The 18,963-nt window shown below is 36.9% G+C and overlaps 3 protein-coding genes across 6 annotated transcripts; 2 read left to right on the top strand and 1 right to left on the bottom strand.

The window, feature by feature from the left end:
* Positions 1-2,591: 2,591 nt before the first annotated feature.
* Positions 2,592-6,305, bottom strand: zgc:174935 (uncharacterized protein LOC796019 homolog). The gene is made up of 4 exons (XM_056761657.1): positions 5,615-6,305; positions 5,339-5,393; positions 4,642-4,756; positions 2,592-4,268 (listed from the first exon to the last, which is right to left on the bottom strand). The coding sequence occupies exons 1-4, from the start codon at positions 5,909-5,911 to the stop codon at positions 3,863-3,865; spliced, it is 873 nt and encodes a 290-aa protein (XP_056617635.1). The 5' UTR covers positions 5,912-6,305; the 3' UTR covers positions 2,592-3,862.
* A 90-nt stretch (positions 6,306-6,395) lies between these two features.
* Positions 6,396-11,788, top strand: si:dkey-87o1.2 (uncharacterized protein LOC796684 homolog). 2 transcript variants are annotated; one of them, XM_056763201.1, is made up of 5 exons: positions 6,396-6,583; positions 7,127-7,424; positions 8,501-8,555; positions 8,689-8,806; positions 11,464-11,788. In XM_056763201.1, exons 1-5 carry the CDS (start codon positions 6,495-6,497, stop codon positions 11,489-11,491), a joined length of 588 nt encoding a protein of 195 aa, XP_056619179.1. In that variant the 5' UTR covers positions 6,396-6,494; the 3' UTR covers positions 11,492-11,788. The 2 variants fall into 2 exon arrangements, with proteins under 2 accessions (XP_056619179.1, XP_056619178.1); XM_056763200.1 differs by lacking the exon at positions 6,396-6,583 and adding an exon at positions 6,740-6,970.
* A 2,172-nt stretch (positions 11,789-13,960) lies between these two features.
* them4 (thioesterase superfamily member 4) lies at positions 13,961-18,596 on the top strand. 3 transcript variants are annotated; one of them, XM_056763199.1, is made up of 7 exons: positions 13,961-14,020; positions 14,351-14,500; positions 14,650-14,842; positions 16,625-16,787; positions 16,974-17,084; positions 17,251-17,375; positions 18,068-18,596. In XM_056763199.1, exons 2-7 carry the CDS (start codon positions 14,366-14,368, stop codon positions 18,115-18,117), a joined length of 777 nt encoding a protein of 258 aa, XP_056619177.1. In that variant the 5' UTR covers positions 13,961-14,020; positions 14,351-14,365; the 3' UTR covers positions 18,118-18,596. The 3 variants fall into 3 exon arrangements, with proteins under 3 accessions (XP_056619177.1, XP_056619176.1, XP_056619175.1); XM_056763198.1 differs by having other exon boundaries at positions 13,962-14,052; XM_056763197.1 differs by having other exon boundaries at positions 14,011-14,225.
* Positions 18,597-18,963: the final 367 nt, after the last annotated feature.

Here is an 18,963-nt window from a genome sequence, read left to right on the forward strand (position 1 = left end):
CAACCGAATATCAAACATATCACACAGCTCCTGACCTATCAGGACCTCTTCATGATCTTACACAGAAACTGAAAGAGAAAACGACAAACACACTAAAACATGTGTGAAAGATGTCAGATGTGAGAAGAAAACAGAGTGAAATAACATTAAATACATATGCATTTATAAAGAGGCAAGTGAAAGGCAAGTGAAAACTTCAACTGTCAATATAAAACAAAGGAAAAGTTCAAGTAAAGTTATACTAACAAAAAATACGATAAGATACAGACATATTTGGTGTCTTCAAATAACATAAACTGTAGAAGGGTGGAAGCATTAAAACAGACGGACAGAAAGATTCCCACACTCAATACTCACAGATTTTGAATCTTCAGCCATGACATCGTCAGTCATATCTTCATCATCAAGGTTGTAGCCGTTTTGTGTAATTCTTTGGTCATGTTTAGATAAATTTCTTGAATGTGTGTTGCATGAAGTTTTTGTGATATGGTGCAGTGTGTGAGCAAAGTGGTCTGTGTGAATGTGCCAAGTTTCATTCAGGACGGGTGTATTTATACACCCCTGACCAAAGTTTTAAACCCTTTGTGTGCACACACACATATTCAGGGGTTAATCAAGAGTACATTGATAACCTTGCCACAGGCTCTTCCCCTGCATTAGGCCAATCAATAGATGTGATTTTACACTTACACTCAAACAGACATCACACTGACATCTACACTCATACCACAAACATGTTCAGCCTCACACATCTATCAAAATCACAACTGAATGTAGTCCTACAGTAATAGCACATTATTAAAAAATAATTTAGAGATGTGCTCAACTGTCATTTATGAAGAAAAAAGGGGTTTGTCCTAAATAATGAATATTATAGTTGTTTTATATTGCTATGTGTTTTTAGTCCATTATATTATGTTTATTTAAATATTATAAATTTCCAAAAAAATTTGCACCATTTTTGTTAAACATAAGGCTGCATAAATACAAATAATATTCTAACTGCCTTGTAATAATACTGTGATAAATAAAAGAAAATGCTATGTGCAAATGACCCTGAATGTACTTTTTTCGTCCACTCACTTGAAATGTAACTTAGTTGGATTGTGACTTAGTTGGATTGGTTGGGTTTATTCAAACGACATGCCTTGCCTTAAATCCAGTTTTGCATTCTTATTCAACCCTGGATTCTTGTGCACAGCATGCTTTGCATGATGCTGAATGACAGAGCAATTATTGAAAACAAGTGCATATTAAACCTGTTTAAATGAGTAATGTCAATATGAAACTCTTACTTGCATGTTGCATGAAATGAAGGGCGAGTCCCATTTCAGTGTTTTCTTTCAGTGTATCTTAAAATCAACACACTTTCAATGTTGCTTTAAAATGTTTGCAAGTTTAATAAGTGTATAAAACTTTATAATCTTATAGTTGCAATTTTTATTTAAGTAATTCATGATTGAATGATGTGCCATTACATAACAAAAATCGTTCCAATATTCACTTGTACTCAAAAACAGATCATGACACGTTTATGAACATTAGGTCATGTTTATGGGATTTTTGCAGGATTTAAAGACACAAGCACAATTAATATTTTACAGACAGATATGAGCCAAGAAATTAGTTTTCAAGCAATCGTTTAAAAAGGGATGAACCCAGATGGGTTAAATTAACTCAGAAAATGGTTTATATTTGACACAACAGTGGTTTAAAATATCCCAGCATAGGTTATGCAAATTTACCACCCAACCGTTGAGTTAGTCCCATTTCGCCCCCCAAAAAACTCTATTTTTACACTTCATTTGACATTAATTTGCATCTTTGACTCGATTTATGAAAGTGACCTTGTGCTGTTCAATGCCGGCTCCACTCTGTAAACTCTAGAAAAAATCTCATTTAAACTCTGCAAAATCACCTTTTCTTCTGTTGCTTAATGTTTTACACCAACCAAGCACATATAGCGGGCTACATATGGAAACTTTATAATATGTCTATAGAGAATGAAAAATTATATATTGTTAGCTTTCTGCCCCTCCCTCTGTTATCTAATCCCTCACGCTCCACTCAGTGACCTTCTAGATGAGATCAGGCGTAAGAGAGACACTAATTGTTTCCCCCAATATTGAGCCCGAAGGGTCACGAGAGATAGAGAGAGAGAGAGAGGGGGGAGGGAGGGAGAGAGAGAGAGAGAGAAGAGAGAGAGAGAGATAAAAACAACCAGAGACCAAACAAATGGTTTTCTCCTAATTTTGACACTTTCACTAAGTAAATAAATGCATTCATTCATCATGCACTGTAAAAATATTTGGTTGACTACACTTTTAAGAAAAATCAAACTGCAGGGTTATTTAAAATTATGACTAGTATTGTCATTAAGTTGCTGTATGTAACTTATGTAAACAGGATGAAATTGCTTAACTTATTTTGATAAGTTAATGTAAAACAAAACACACTGCCATTCCAAAACTAGATTAAAACACTGATTGTTTCCCATAACTTCAGAAATATTGACAAAGATTTGTCAGAAGTTGGTGCTTTGCATTTTATAATTGTTGGTGTATTATCACAAATAGCATGAATTCTGTATGTAAATTTACATGTCCATCAGTTTAGCTTTATTACCAAACACGTGAATTGAATCACTTAAGATTAAATAACTAAGCAACAGTATTTAACATCTACTGTAGTTATGGAGCTAAAATCTTCATATCCACTGTATTTATTTCCACAGTAAACATCACAGTATCTTTATAACATACAACTTCAAAAATCGGATAAGCAATACACTGTAATGCAAATGTTAGATCTTTGTAACAGTTTTTTGTGCTCCTTTGGAGGTTCTGATTTGTTATTCTTGTCGTTAGTAATTATGGTAACCTGGGTAACAGAGTGAGGATGATGAAGCGCGACAGTGAGAGGGTCAGAGCTGTCCCATTAGTCAATACAAACACACATGTATGCATGACATAGAGCGGCAAAGCCCAGAGGGAGGGTCATAATGACACATACAATACCACAAGATGGAAAGACAAAATATTAAAACAAATATGCACATCCATACCTACATAAACATAAAAATGTGTCCCTGCCTCTGAAATCTTTTTTGTGATTTTTTAAAATAACTTAGTTTTATCTAATGTAAAGAACATTCTGTGAAAATATAATCATGATATATTGAATATTTACCATATTCGGGTCCAATATTGAATCTGTTTAGGAAACAAATGTGCTGTATTTTTGGGTAAACAAATAAAACTTGGTGTCAATTAAATCATTATTTAAAATCATTAACTTTTGTATTACACATGAAAATTGAACAATCATCATTAAAATCATCAAATAAACTATAATTTACAGCGAAAAAAACTCATTACATTTCTTTGCCATTTTATGGCTTCGTCGGCCTGAATGTCACAGACAAGATCACAATTAGGAAAGTGAAAATTACAAATTAAAGATTATTAATGAGGATAGATGATTGTAAAAAAATGGCTACAAAGCCATCTAGTCACCAACCTTCAAATCAAAATCATCCCATATTCCTCATAAACAGACATTTATTTGAAAATCAGAACATGGACATGACACAGAAAAGAAAGAAAAATGGATTTGATGATTTAACAGTCCAGTCTTTAAGTCTCTGTGTGTGTGCATGTGTGTACATACTGTATAAATGTTAAAGTATGTGTCCTCATATTTCAAGTTCTCAGATTTGTGGAATGCTGGAGATCAACCCAGACAAGATCTTCAGGTTTAAATAATCCTTGCAAACAATTCTCCTCCAGTCGCTGGCATATCTTCTCTAGGTCTTTCTCTCTCAGTAACAGCTGCACTTGATTTTTCCTTGTGAAATGTTTACTTAAGGTTCTTTAGCTTTTGGTTCCGCAGCCTTTGGTTCCTCAGGTTTGGGTGGTTCAGCTTTTGGTTCCTCTGGTTTTGGTTCCTCAGGTTTGGGTGGTTCAGCTTTTGGTTTCTCTGGTTTTGCTTCCTCAGGTTTTGGCTGTTCGACATTTGGTTCCTGAGGTTTAGGCTGTTCGACTTTTGGTTCCAGAGCTTTGGGCTGTTCGACCTTTGGTTCCTGAGGGTTAGGTTGTTCGACCTTCGATTCCTGAGGTTTAGGCTGTTCGACTTTTGGTTCCTGAGGTTTAGGCTGTTCGACTTTCGGTTCTTGAGCGTTGGGCTGTTCGACTTTTGGTTCCTGAGCGTTGGGCTGTTCGACTTTTGGTTCCTGAGGTTTCGGCAGTTCACTCATGCCACATAATTTCCTTTGAATGTAGAGAAACATTGGCAAGTAAATTAAAAGAAACATCACTAGTTGATTATAATTGCCTTGAACTAAACATTTTGTTAAACCTTTCAATTTTTTTGTCGGAACATGGAGAAGACTTTAGCATCTACAACACAGCTAGTGAACAGGTCGCTGTTCTTCAACACTGTCCTACCATTATTGCTTCAACAAAATATTTGCAAGGAACATAGTATCCTTGTTCTAAGTGTCACATAAAAAAATCACTTTGCATTCGCTATTTTAAATTGGAAATAGCAAAAATGTAAAGCTTTATAATGTTACAAACAATCCGGTCAGTCTGTTCAGTCATATGCCAACATCAAATCATACTCATCTATAGGTTTACTCACCTGGCCTCCTCGGAGTTTTGGTCAATGTAAGCGCACAGTTTGCTAGTCTCACTTGCTTTCTTTTTAAGAGTGATTCCCTCATCTGCCCAGCGGAGTCTCTCCTTGATAAACTCATCTGTGATTAAAAAAAACTTTTTATTGACACAGACTGGGCATTAATGCCTTGCTCATTAACCTGATATCTTTTTTAAAGATATTTCATTGTAAAAGGTGTGTCAAACTGAGTTTGACACAGCCTGTATTTGAATTCCACTCTTTGGGCATATTCCAACTTTATATTTTTCAACACAGTACAGTATTTCAATCCAAATGAATAAAGATATACACTGTTAACCGTCCTATAACTAAAATTGAATGGCTTGCATTTATTGCCACAGGAGCAGATTTTTTCATGGGCTTTGCGTGTGTCTATATGGTTGGTCTGACCCATAATGCTCAATCCTGCTTCCTTCTATCTGCCTGCCAACCAGAGTTTAGTTCCAACCATGGCCTAGCACACTGAAAAATCGCCTATAAGTTCAAACTTGACTAGCTGGTTCTGTGTTTAGAGAACTAAACACTGCAGTAATTCGAGAAACACGTTTGAACATTTTCCCCAATATACATCCCCAATACTGGTATTGATCAATAGCCTATAAGCTTCACAATCAAACAGATCCCCACACTTATTTCTTGATGATTTGATATGTGTACCCACTCTGGTTACTTTTCTTCTCCGATTCTATAGCAGCTATATCTTCTGATAATTTTTTCTAAAAGAGATAGAGAATATAAAAGACAGGTATTAACAAACCACTATCATACTTATGGACATTGTAGTCATTGTTATACTTATGGCAAGGACATTTCAATTTCTAAAGGGGGGTTACATCTTTTCAGCAAAATCTGAACGTTTAGTTAGGAATTTGCCTTAGTGACAGAAACTTCTCATGCATATCTCAATAGAAAATACACTTGACCCATCCCCACTCACCGTGTCTCCTTTACAGGCATCTGCTTCTTTCGTTTTCTTTTGAGATAAACTTTTCACGCCGGACAGCTCTTTGGTTAGAGCATCCACATCTTTCTTAGTATTTCCCAACACCACGGCGGATTGAGACAGCTGGTCTTGATACTCTCCCAGAACATCTCTGGTCACTCTGAACTTAATATTGAGAAAGGCAGCCTGCTTTTTTAGATGGATCTCCTGGTTACGCTTGCTGTGAATGTAGCCAGCAATTACCAGGCAACTGACCAACGTGAAACCCAAAAGCAGGGCCGGAACCTTCATGGTGGAGGACGAAACTGAACTAGATCAATAGCCTGTATGTCTCTCTCGCGCGCGCGTGCGGCAGTCAGGTGTACAGTTTTTAAAAAGTTACCTGATGCAGATTCTAGCGCCTCCCACAAGATGTGCGATGTGGCATTGTGTTAAAGATTCACTATTTTCATTCCCTTCTACATCAACAAAGACCGAAGTTGAAAATGAATTGCCAGTTTAATCCAGATATGTTCCACGCTTTCCTGGTGCATCAGGATTCAATTACACAAATATTGAACGGTCCCTGATATGATTTAAACTTGCTGAAATTGTTTGACGTGTTTACAAAACGCTTAAGAAATGCCGGATCCGCGACCGAAAGTATGTAGAAAACGCTTAAGGTTACACTGCGCACCTTCGTGAAGCTCCGCCCACTCTGTAATACCATTTCTGTATGCCACGATACGCGATGACGTCTGCTACTGTGACGTACGTGTCACTATAATTCGGGAAATGTTGCCCTGTTGAACGCAGTTTAAGTTTTTTTGTGCGTTTTGTGTAAGATAAAAAGGCTGACGTAAGCAAACATAAAAAGCGTCAGTTTTATTGAAATATGCTGAGTGTACATATGGACAAAATCATATTCACTCCACCAAGAGATCTAAGCCTTCACTATAGGGCGTTGAAACCTCAGCGTGCCAGGTGAGCACCTGTTGCATGGCTGAGAAGAAAGAAAGGGTTTTGACAGTTTTGACAGCTTGGCAATGTGTTGGTAAAGTCATGCAAATATGAGGATACTGGTCCGTCCTGTTCCTCCATTCGTGTAATGATTGATAGATTTTGCGGATCATTGCGACGCCACACCCGACTTTGTCTTTTATTTTACTGTAGCTGTAGGATTGTTAGTAAGAACGACCAGGAATTAATGTTGGTTATTGCCGTTGTTAAAAAAAACTCCATACTTCCGTATTTGACGGTGGAGAATGTGAACAGAGTTGGTCCGAGATCACAATGTCAAGAAAGTGTTGCGCGCTATCGCCCTCTCACTAACACACACCCGCACACACCCAGAGACATCCAGTCATACAGGTAAGGCAGGGTTGCCTGTGGCTGGTTAAGAGGAAACATATGAGTAGGGCAGAGTAACGTCCATGGCTGACCGTGTTTAAAGAACGAAAGAGATACAGCAGATTAACCTTTCTCCGAGCAACCGATTTTTTTGTGTGCTCTCCTCTATTCCCTCAGGATGAGAGCCGTATCGGCAATGATTTTCCTGGCCGTATGTGCCCTGATGGTTATAGTCTACCAGGCCATACAGCAGGAGCTAAACATCCGCAACCAGAAAACGAGCATCGTGGTTTCCAATGAACAGGTGAAGCTAAAGGAGGATGGGATCGTATCCGTCAAAATGCAGATAGATGATATGAATAAGAAGATTGCTCCCTTGGCTGCACAGAGAGATCAGCTCAAGAAACAGAAGGAGGATCAGAAGAAACTCTTCGCCCAGTCGGAAAAGGATCTAGGCACCTGCAAGAGTGAGAAGGTACAGGGATTTTTATTCTAGGTTTTGGTTTGACCCAGTGGTTTTTTTATAGCCTTTAAGAAGCTGGATCTGATTTGACTTGCGTTGAATTAGCCTTCACTGTTACACTACAGGTGCATTTGATATTAGTAAAATCTGTGATCCTACTTAAACTCTTTTAAAGCATGAATAGAATGGGATTCATAGTAGTGTGTATATAATGCGGCCAGACGAAATAAATAATTAAGTTTAGCCATACTGTGTTCATCGCTGATATGTAGGTTAATGTGATTGTGTACATTTGTGATGTTGGATGTGTGAGCTATAAGCACGATGGTATATAGTTGTATTTTCTGTTAAACCAAAGGTTGTATTTGTATATGTCAACAAATGTGATCATAATAACATGTATTATAGTTCCGCTCAATGTTTGTGAGCAAACACTTGCACATTGAATTCACTTGTTCTCTTTTCCACCAGTTTTTGAAAGATGTCATCAAATTCTTTTATTTCTAGGAATAGGAATACCATGAGTATTTAAAGAATTACAATCTCTCCTATTTCACATTAATGCTATAAATATAATAAGTATACCAATTGGTTTTAGGGCATGAAGATCCGATTGCTCATATATTTTTCTGGGTGTAATAGATCCAAGCTGCAATACAAATGGCCCCGGGTCTCTGCAGTGTTTGTTGAAGTTAACAAAAGGGGCTTTTTAATGCAAGTGCAGTTAACAACACTGTGATAAAGGGAGGGTTTACCCAAGTATAGAAATTATGTCATCAATTATTCACCCTCGTGATCAAAAATGTGCTAGTTTTGTGTCCATACAATGGAAGTCAATGTGAGCCAGTGTTGTCTGGCTACATTTAAAATTATTCATTTGACTGGTATCGTTCTTTAAAATGTCTTCTTTTGTGTTCTGCAATGAAACTATCCCTTTATCTTCTTTTGTCTGCAGAAGGAAGTCATACAGGTTCATCATGAAACTCCATGTTTAATCTGTTCCAGTATTGTCTCAACCTAAAACTGTTCTACACTTGAGTTAAATGTTCTCTATAACAATGCCTCTCTCTGTGTTTCCCTCATTTAAGGATAATTTAGAGAAGAAACGCACTGAAGCAAGTAATATACTTCAGAAAATCAAAGGTAAATGCAAATTAAGAAGATCAAGCTTATATAGGGCTGAAGTGTCGGTATCAGTGTCGGTAGAGTTGTTGATATTTTGGTTACTGTCATATGCTGTGTCTCATTCCTTCCCAACTACCTTGTTTTCCTGCAGAAGGCCATGAAGCCGAATGGAAGAAAGCTGAGCAGGAGATTGAGGATTTGAAACATAAGATTCTAGACAGAGATTTAAAGATTTGTGAATTTGTGGATCTGAAGGTGGAAGAAACAAGGTGAGTGCTTAACTAATGATTTGTAGCCAAATGAATGGTACAGATGTTATTTCTTTTCTAGAAATTGTGTAATTGGTACCACTTTACAATAAGGTTGTATTTGTTAACAATTAGTTAATGCATTAGCTAACATAAACTAACAATGAATACTTCTACAGCATTTACTAATCTTAGTTCGTTCGTTTCAGCCTTTCAGCATTTACTCATATATTTTTTAAATCAAATGTTGTGTAAGAAAGCGATAATCAATAGGCAACTGCTTGTCATCACCGAAATTAGCCTTGACATTGTGATCAGGCTCATTTCACGATAACAGCCGGCTGCTTATACATTATTACGCTTATTACACGGCTTCTTGCCACATGACAAAAAAACTGGACAAGTATTCGAAAAAAACTGGACAATTATTCGAAAAAACTGGACAAGTATTCACATGTTTATATATATATATATATATATATATACAAATATTTTACTAGCAATTTTTTTTCTAATGCAGACCTTCCTTGAGGAAAAGACTGTACTCTTATTTTAAATATAATCTCATACATGTTATTAAAGATCCATTTCCCCGCAATCCCATTTTTCATCCTTTAGTTAGTGTTTAATTTTGCTGTTAGAGCATAAACAATACCTACAAAATGATAAAGCTCAAACTTCAGTGCCAAACGAGATATTGTCTTTGCCAGAATTCGCATTTCGAGGACTACAGAGAACGGCTGGAATCGGACTACAGCTCTCGGCACTTCCCAGTACATGATGTCACTATTCCGAGTGCTTTTAATTATCTCCCAAAGGATTACGCCAAAAAAGGGGCGGGGCCTTCCTTCGTGAAGAGGAAGAGCCGCTGGAGTAGTGTTCGGTTATCAGAGATTTTAAACATTTGACTGAGTTACACGCTTAACTACTTTTACTTTCATCACGTTGCTACATCTCGTAATAAGAATACTGCTGCATGTCGGCGCCAACTGGTACAGTGGACTGTGCGCCGACATATTGTGCAGTAGCACTTCTGTTGACCCAAGTTCGATTCCTGGTTTGTGGTCCTTTCCCGGCTACCGATTCCCTCTCTCTCATTCCATAATTTCTTTTCGAAGTCTCCACTGTCCAATCCATACAAAGTGCAAAGAAGGCAAACAAATAAATAAAATACCACTACACAAATTCTAAGATAACCAGCGGTCAAAAAACACCTTCCATGACTTTAACATCGGCTGTGAAAGCGGTTCCGTGTAATACACTGATATCGTGTGTGTGTGTGTGTGTGTGCATGCGTGCGTACTACCTCTTAAACACTACTGTGAAACATCCTTTGAAGTCCTGCTTTCAAATGTCTCCTGGTCAATCTGCTTGTTTTATTATCCAACTTGGGTCCAATATCAAAAGGCAAAACTAACGCTTCTGTTATTAGTGTTAATTAATATAACTGGTCGGATGCCATTCTGTCCGGTGTCATTCCCACGCCATAGTAGACAAAAACTTTGCGATCTCTAACACAGATTGACTTTTGCACATGCACTAGCAGACCTCCGTTACACTTAAAGTTTATGAATACACGTACACTGAGAGGGTCACCGACCAATCACAACAGTCTGAGAAGCGGAAGATCGCTGATATGGTATGGGTGGGACATCCTGACACACTCTAAGCGTGGAACCAATCACGACAGACCGGGTCAGCCTTACCCGGTCTGAGTACCAATCAGAGTGTTTCGGAAGGAGGGACTTTACATAGACCAGAAGAAATCCAGTTGTTTTGTAAGAAGAGGGACAGCGGTGAACAACAGACTTGAAATGTGTGAAATATTAAGCGTTTTTTTTTTATTCGACACATTCTAAACACCCACAAAAAAAAGTCAAAGCCTCTAATACAACAAAAGAATGGCTCCTTTAAAATACATATTTATATAATTTTTTTTCAAAAAACCTGTCAGAATTATTTGCTACATCCAGGTTACCCTGTTATTAGTTTTGTGAGGTTGTTATCTTGGAATAACCGAAGCCATTGATAGAGAGAGTTCTTCCAACGGAAGTCCAAAACGCTGTGATTCATAGAGCCTTCAGGTAGTTCCAGAGTGTTATGTTTTCTCTTTAAATGCTTTACTTCTTTCAATTTTTTATTCATTAAATGGCTCCCGTCTTTAAATGGGTTAGAAGTTAAGCTCAGTTGGTCTGTTTAGTCGCAGCTCCATGCGTTACTAGTAACTTCCTCCTACCATTGAAGCTGTGAAGAAACAATTCCATTGGAGTCAATGGAGAAGACGCGACTCTCTCTATCAATGGCTCTGGGAATAACAAACCTACAAATGTAGCAACTGGCCAGTCAGAATCAAGCATTCCACCGCCATGTAATAATTCTTGATAATGTAATCATGTCAATACCGTTATTCATGTTAAAGGTGCATTAACTACTGTTTATAAATTCAGAAAACTATATTGTTCATTGTTAATCGGAAGATTAACAATATATTGTACATTGTTAACTGATGTTAGATAATGCATTTACTACTGTAACAAATGCAACCTTATTGTAAAGTGTAACCATGTAATATAATCCTAAACAATAGCTACTATATTATAACTGATTGTAGTCTCAAATACTTATCCTATTGATTTGGAATGTTTTTTCATTAATTTTGTTTATATCTCTCTTTACAGGATGTTATGTGCAGGTGCAAAACTGTGAAGTAGGCCTACCTTTGTGAAGTCCAATGGAGCGCTCAGGAAAAATGATCTTATTTGAATATAGTTGTGTTCGTATGTGGATACGTTTTTTCACATGCATTTTTTTGTCAACGTCGATTTTCAAAAAACATAATTGCCCTTAATGTCAAATTAAATGTGGCCCTAAATGAAAAATGGGCCTCGTGTGTTCTTTAAAATGTCAGTTTGATGTAGTAAACGATTCAATCTATGTGTGTATATGTAAGCACATATCATATGTTGACTTTTTACATCATTTAACAAGAACAATAGAACAATCTGCAGAGACTTATTTCAGCGATTCTTTGGAGACTTAGCAGTGTATGTATCGACTGGATCCGCGTCTAGATCCGCGAGTGCTGATAGAACGGGGTGTGTACATTTCTGCTGTCTTAAATATTTAACTTTGGTTTAAACATTTACCAACGACACTTTGCCCACAATTATCTTACGACAGATCATATTGGCTTTGCATTGTCATAAATGCAAAGACCTACTTCGTTGTAGACATTGTTTATTCTCTCTATCTCTTTCAAAATAATACACAATTAAACCTTTTCACAGTCATAGCGAAAACCGGTAATTCCTGAATGTGAAATTCTGAAAACAAAACAAGTTTGTCTTGCAAGCCAATTTAATGAAAGTTAAAAAAGCACTGATAGTCAAGGCTGAATGTTTCACACGGTGTTTAATGTATTATGTTCTTTGTTGATGAACGGCCAAGCCAATGTTGTTCAGCTCTCTGATGTGCAGCTGCCTCTCCTCTTCCAGAAACCTGCGTAACGCTTCCCTCCGTGCCTGTGAAAACGTCATAAAGTTTATAATGATCTTTTCCGGCCAACACGAATGCCAACAACATTTACAATGCAAAGCTAAATTTGAATCCCTCTCCCTTCAAAGCAAACAAAAAATAGAGACAACTATACTGTGCATGGGAGTCGTGGTCCATAATGCAACCTTTGTGTAAAGTACAGTAGTGGTAGAGCTGGATTTGACAAAACTTTATTATGCCTTTAATCGCATAATAATCTTTTAACAAACCAATGTGTATCTAGTAAATGTTTTCCCCATGGATGTGGCATTTTTTTTTTGAGGATAAAGTACTGAATCCAGGTCCTTTAAAATGTTGTCATGTATTCCAGCACGATCTTAAACTGCCTTAAACTGTTTTGACTTGGAACACCTGCTTTTCTGTTCTTGTGAAAAGCAAGTGTTGTGTCGTTCTGAGTAGCTAAGGCATAAGCAAAACACTGTTTAAAACCTTGATGAGACTGAGACAAGTTTTATAGGAAATCTATATTTCACGTATATTAGTGAAACAAAGGTGACCTTATACTAACCCCTACTGATGATACATTGCTATTAAACGACTCATTCATCTCAGCAGAATATACTTCATTAGTTTTATATATTCCCAAACAATGTACATCTTACAAATACATCACAAAAGACGTGTACATTCGTATACTAACCAGAGTGAGAGAGGTGTTCCACAACTCCATCTCTCTTTGTTGGATCTTCTTTCTGCGACTCAGGGATTTTTCGTATGCAGTAAGGCCAATGCCCTCAAATTCAGCTTTCAGAATCACATTCTTAACTCTGGTAAAACATTCTGGTTTCAGTTCTGTTCATTCATAAATCATAGCTTATGAAGTTAGCTTCTCTTAGCACAGTGAGATGCAAAAGTCGAGACGACTGGTGAAATTACTTTTTTGCATAATGCACTCAAAATATTTAGGCAAAATTTGAATGGAAAATGTTTAAGTATTTTCACAGTATTTGATATGCCTCCCTTTTGCATTAAGGTCAGCAGTGATCAGGTGAACTTCACAGGTTAATGCAAAATCTGATGATTCATGCAGGGTAGATTTGATGCGTGCTTCAATAAAAGCCTTTGTACAAAGTCCTGGTCAATGCCACAATTTTGCTTTGACTGGTAATAGGGTAGACATTTTAATTTATCATGTTTTATTTAATTAAACTGTAATAATAAGATCTGTTTATTTACAAGTTTAAGGTAGATTTTAATGCCACACACTGCTGCCTCTTACTTTTGGAGCCCAATGCAAACTGAATTATACTACAATATATCATTTATTATCGATCGAGTGGATATCAAACCATATTTGCACACCTGTCCAACTCAGCAATTCTGTCATTATTTTCTTCATCTTTCTGGTAAATAAAAACAAACAGTTAACATGCATATGAACAAACACACATCAATGCCATTTAAATAAACAGCATTTCTCTACCCTTGTTCTGTCCCTCTCTCTCTGCAAGTATTTGTTTTTTGAACCACGCAAATCCCGACCAAACATTGCGCACCGATAAAGAACTGTCAAAAGTGTCAGTACAATCAGAAAGTACGCGAACGTTGCTGGGACAACAGGCGAACCCCGAATCCACCAATCAGAAGAGTACAGTACTGTCACATGGCTAGAATGACAAGCGAGTTGCCTACGCGTGCATCAGTTGGCCAATCATTGAGGATGTTCGTCAAAGTCACACAGTACGCCGGTTGTGCTAGTATTTTCCTCTAAGGTTTTATCGTCTTGTTACATAATTCTTTACCTTTATGTTATTGACAAATACGTTGTTTTTATTAAACAGTAGGACGACGATCGGTTGTGGATACGTTCCAGTTTTGAACGTTTTGTGGGAGTGAATTGTACAGTGCGGCTTACTTAGCAGTCCTGTGCTACTTATGACAACATGTGCGAAAATAAGAGCGGTGGAAATGTCATCAGTTGACAGTGTCGTATTGTAAATCGTATTTTAATATCGCTGTAATATATTCTGGAGAGGAAGTGTTAAGTCACCAATCTGCTTGTGTGTTTAGCTTTTCACTGTCATCATGTTAGGACACATAGCTAGACGATTTGGTCATCAGATGTCTAATGGATTGAAAGGAATGAATCTTCCCCATGTGCTTACTAAAGAGACCCACAGGCACCTCCAGTCCCCATTCCAGACCATCTGTCCCGTTTCGGTATGGGTCCGCAGATGTTTTGTCTTGAAAGGCATTTTATATTATAACGTATTACATTTTGCTTTCTGTTGAATGCTTGCTAAAACAAACTTTAAATGAACGTTTGGATTTAAAGATTTTTTTATCTGTAATGTGTCTCTTGTCTCCAGATGATGTCGCTGTGGCCCTTCTCAGGGAAGCCGCAGGACTTCAGTCAGCCAAACTCTTCGTGGAGTCCAGAGATGGTTAGACTTTACGAGCATTATAATGCATTGTGTGATGCAGAAAACGAAAACGGAGAAAAAAAGAGAGGGCCATGGCGGAAGTTGCCCAGCTACGACCGCACCATCAAATATGCCACAGGTAAGTGATTCATATGTGACCCTTGCAACAAAACCAGTCTTAAGTAGCAAGGGGAGATTTTTAGTAATCGCCAAAAATACAGGGTATGGGTAAAAATGACAGATTTTTCTTTTATGCCAAAAATCATTAGGATAATAAGTAAAGATCACGTTCCATGAAGATGCTTCATACATTTTCTACCTTAAATGTTTAAAAATTGTATTTTAGCTACAGTGCCTCTGATAAACAACTTCAAAGGCAATTTTCTCAATATTTAGCTTTTTTGCTTCCTCAGATTCCAGTTTTGTAAACAGTTGTTGTTCTCCCAGATATTGTCATATTGTAACAAACCATATATCAATAAAAAGCTCATTCTAAAATCGATTTTTTTTTAATTGACCCTTAAGACCAGGGTCACATATGCTTGTCATATTGCTCAAAGCAACGGTTATCAGTGTAACTAACTGATAATAGCACCTTTAGGTTAGATGGCGACACTATAAAACTTTTGCTCACGGGTTCCCCCGTGTGATTGATAACCACAATTGTCTGATACCACTGTTAAAGGTGCCATAGAATGGAAACTGTTTTTACATAGGCATTAGGGCTGTGTGATATTGATAAACAATGCGATATTCAATACGATATTTATTTGTCTATAATCAATTAAAATTGTATTAAAAAATGTATAACCAACATATGTTTCACATTATTTTAGAGGAAAGAAAGCATCAAAATACTGCAATATCTTTAAGGTGCTTCTTCGTTTTGGCACTTAATCGTCAGCAGCAGCTGCGGATGTCTCGGGGTGGCTCATCTTTGCTCGCTGAAAATCTTTGCGACGCGGATTGTTGATTGGTTTGCGTCAGAGTACATGAACGATAGCATTCGCACGCACATATATGCCAACTAACACCCGCTTGCCAGATTGATACTACTGTCCCCATTGACGAAAAACTTTGACCATACATAACTTTTCGAAGAATTAAATAACTCATTTTTTGCAAACCATTGCGATATGCACATTTTGGATATTTCGATATATTGCCCAGCCCTAATAGGCATAGATGAATAATAAGAGGTCTGTACATGGAAATTACATATCGTGAGCCTCAAACACTATTGTTTCCTCCTTTATATTTAAACATTGTGCATGCAAAAGACCACAATCCCGACACAACACCGACTGTGACGTTACAGACGTTACAGTCAACGTTGCATATATCCGCCCATGTTCTAGGCCAGCCGGACCTGCACAGCTGAATCATCGGAAGTTCTGCAGGTATTGTGAATAGGTGTTGGGCGATGTCTACAGTGAAACCTCATGAAGGATAATGACATCGTTGTCTTCTTTAAATAAGCAACGAAGCTAAGAAGTGAGGAGCGTCTTTGTACGGCGCAAGCTTGGCAGTTATTAAGTCAGGCGTGAGTCATCTATACAGGCTGGCATGATCTGTATCGTGCGAGTTTATAGGACCTTTAGCCTTTAAGTCATTTGTTTATATTTTCTTTAAGTAATATAAAACATTGTTTGATGATCTGAATCATGTAAGCATGACAAATGTGCATAAAAGCAAAAATCCGGAAGGGGGCAAATACTTTTTCACACCACTGTATTGTTTCAATCAATTTTTTGGCACCTTTAAAATTTCGCTGTATAAGCTTCGCTGTGGGCAGCGCAATACACGTGAATTTGTTTTCTAAGCTTATGGAACCGACTTTTTATCATTTCAAACAAGGCATTGGAAGAACTCAAATAAAACGTACAAAATTTTGTAATGTCACTTTGTTACTCTCTGGTAGGGGGCATACATCTCAGCAAACTGGTCCAGGCCAAAGCTCGACTTTTCACGAGATGTATTGAAGAGGAGGGTGCAGCATTTGAATATGTGACTTTTCTCAATAAAGTGGAGAAGACCTGTGTTTGTGTGTTTCAGGCGGGACATCTACTAGAAGGGGCACCTGGGTGAGCAAACAGTTGAAAATATTTAATGTGTCAATTAAAATAATACAAATATTCCGGCAAATGCATGTAATTGAATGCCGTAGTGGATCCTAGTTCTTATTTTTGAACATATGTTTGAGGTATCCCTGTCCCATAACATGTCTCGGAACAGGAATTAATGTCAGTATTTTTTCCTCTGTGTGGCAGTCATCTACATGGAGGTGCTATAGCCACCATGATTGACACGGTGACAGGTACACTTGCCGGCTACTTGTCAGGACCTGTTATGACAGCCTATCTTAACACAAACTACCGCAGGTAGCCTAAGGTTTCAGTACTTCAAAAATGAATTATTATTAAGTCTTTATAATACATTTGAACTTTTGTTTTGATTTTACGTAGTTAGGGAACAGTCTTGTTGTTTACAGGGGTTTAGGATTGGTCAACTGTGATCTCATATGTTAAACTCTGTTATTCTGTGCAGTCCAGTTCCTCTGGGCAGTGTGTTGTTAATCCACTGTGCTCTGGATCGAATAGAGGGCAAAAAAATCTTTGTCAATTGCAAAGTAACCAGCAGCGATGAGTCTAAACTTCACACTGAAGCCGCAGGTAGATTACGCATGCACACACGCACACACTCACACAGTCACATAGTTTTTTGTCGAGTAAACATAATTTATGTTTATTAATAATAATTTCTATGTTCTAGAAGCACAAGGACATCTGTGAAATGTCTTTTAAAGATTACAGAAATTTGGTTGATGATTAAGTAATTGTCTCTTAAGGCTTTGACAATTGTCACAATTAATTATTGTACAAATGTAACTCTTTATTTCACTTTTACATTTCATCTCCTTGGAATTACACGGTTCTATCTAAAATTGAGTTATTCACACAAACAGGTTTATCTACAAAGTCAAATGGAAGACAAAAGCTTTGAAGTATTTCAAAACGGTTAAGAACACCGAAAAACCGTAATAATTCCAAGCCGATTAATCATCTTTAAGTATTTCATTAATTTATGCAATTAAGAAAATATCTGTAGAAATGTGAAAATTGTATAACTATCAAAAACAATCAGTGTATAATGACTGAGAAAAGACTCAATGAGAAATGTAATTTGAATGTCACAATAGGTGCGGAATGTGGATGGTGGATATACAGCTATTCATCTGAAATAATTGTGGTTATATCAAATATTTGCAATGAGACGATTATTTAATAATTGTGACAGTCCTAATTGTAGTACACTTATCTTATAAACTCGTCTTTTTCACACTCATTTTTTTCTCTCTTTGCAGCTCTTTTTGTGTCAATAAATATAGGTCCTTTATTTGGAACACGAAGCTAAGAGGACCCAAGATTTCACCACCGGGCTGTGCATATTTGTATTTACCTTTGCAGTGACTAACTGATGTGGCTGATAGTTTACCTCCGCTCTGTGAATGAGGTCTCCAGAAATGCACACATGTAAGAAATAAACAGGGCACCCACTTATATGTCTTCACTATAACTTGCTGCCTCATTTTAGTACTATTTTAAAGATTATTTTAATCCTGTTAATTTATTCATTTTTATGTGATTAGTATTTACTTCTTTTTCTATATAAACTGCTTTAACGGTGTGTTGAACAACTGTTTCTGGAGTATTTAATTTTGCCAAATGAATACCTCAGTTATATAATGCATATTGCGTTTAAGAGGATGTTACATATCTTGTTGTGAATTAAAGGGGTGCTGTAAAATTATGATATATAGTGTTATGATATGGTAATGATTGAGTGATAATATATTTACAACTGCTGCATTCTTATTCATAAAAGCTATTAATCATGAATCGTGTGTTTGTGATTTCCTGGAAAAGGTATTTTTCTTAGTTGCTTAAATGCTTCTCAAAATTAGAAACACAAAATTGTTATTTTGAATTTTGTTTGTTGATATTTAAAAACTGAGTATGTGTAAGATTCATAAAATCCACTTTATCAGTTTTCTGACATCCCTAAGCAAATTGATAGATATTCTTTATGACAAAGAAGTAATTTTTTTTAAGAACAATGGTTGATTGACAGGTGTGTAGATGGTCATTCACCAATACTTAAGAAACACTTGCATTTTCAACTACCTCATTATGTGGTTTTGGTTATCTAAATACAAAAGGACAAACAGTCAATGCAAATATTTTCTTAATTTGCAAGAAC

The sequence above is a fragment of the Triplophysa dalaica genome, chromosome 12 (genome assembly GCF_015846415.1).
Source record: "Triplophysa dalaica isolate WHDGS20190420 chromosome 12, ASM1584641v1, whole genome shotgun sequence".
In the NCBI taxonomy this organism is placed as follows: Eukaryota; Metazoa; Chordata; class Actinopteri; order Cypriniformes; family Nemacheilidae; genus Triplophysa; species Triplophysa dalaica.

Bases quoted from the DNA above. Each gene is read 5' to 3' on its own strand.
- zgc:174935 (XM_056761657.1), bottom strand. From the start codon at position 5,911: ATGAAGGTTCCGGCCCTGCTTTTGGGTTTCACGTTGGTCAGTTGCCTG. The intron at 4,757-5,338 runs GTGGGTACACAT...TTTTAATCACAG, and splicing joins GGAGAAGAAAAGTAACCAGA to ATGAGTTTATCAAGGAGAGA. The intron at 4,269-4,641 runs GTGAGTAAACCT...CTACATTCAAAG, and splicing joins CAAAACTCCGAGGAGGCCAG to GAAATTATGTGGCATGAGTG.
- si:dkey-87o1.2 (XM_056763200.1), top strand. From the start codon at position 6,807: ATGTTGGTTATTGCCGTTGTTAAAAAAAACTCCATACTTCCGTATTTG. The intron at 7,425-8,500 runs GTACAGGGATTT...CCCTCATTTAAG, and splicing joins GCACCTGCAAGAGTGAGAAG to GATAATTTAGAGAAGAAACG. The intron at 8,556-8,688 runs GTAAATGCAAAT...GTTTTCCTGCAG, and splicing joins TATACTTCAGAAAATCAAAG to AAGGCCATGAAGCCGAATGG.
- them4 (XM_056763199.1), top strand. From the start codon at position 14,366: ATGTTAGGACACATAGCTAGACGATTTGGTCATCAGATGTCTAATGGA. The intron at 16,788-16,973 runs GTGAGCAAACAG...TCTGTGTGGCAG, and splicing joins CTACTAGAAGGGGCACCTGG to TCATCTACATGGAGGTGCTA. The intron at 17,085-17,250 runs GTAGCCTAAGGT...TATTCTGTGCAG, and splicing joins CTTAACACAAACTACCGCAG to TCCAGTTCCTCTGGGCAGTG.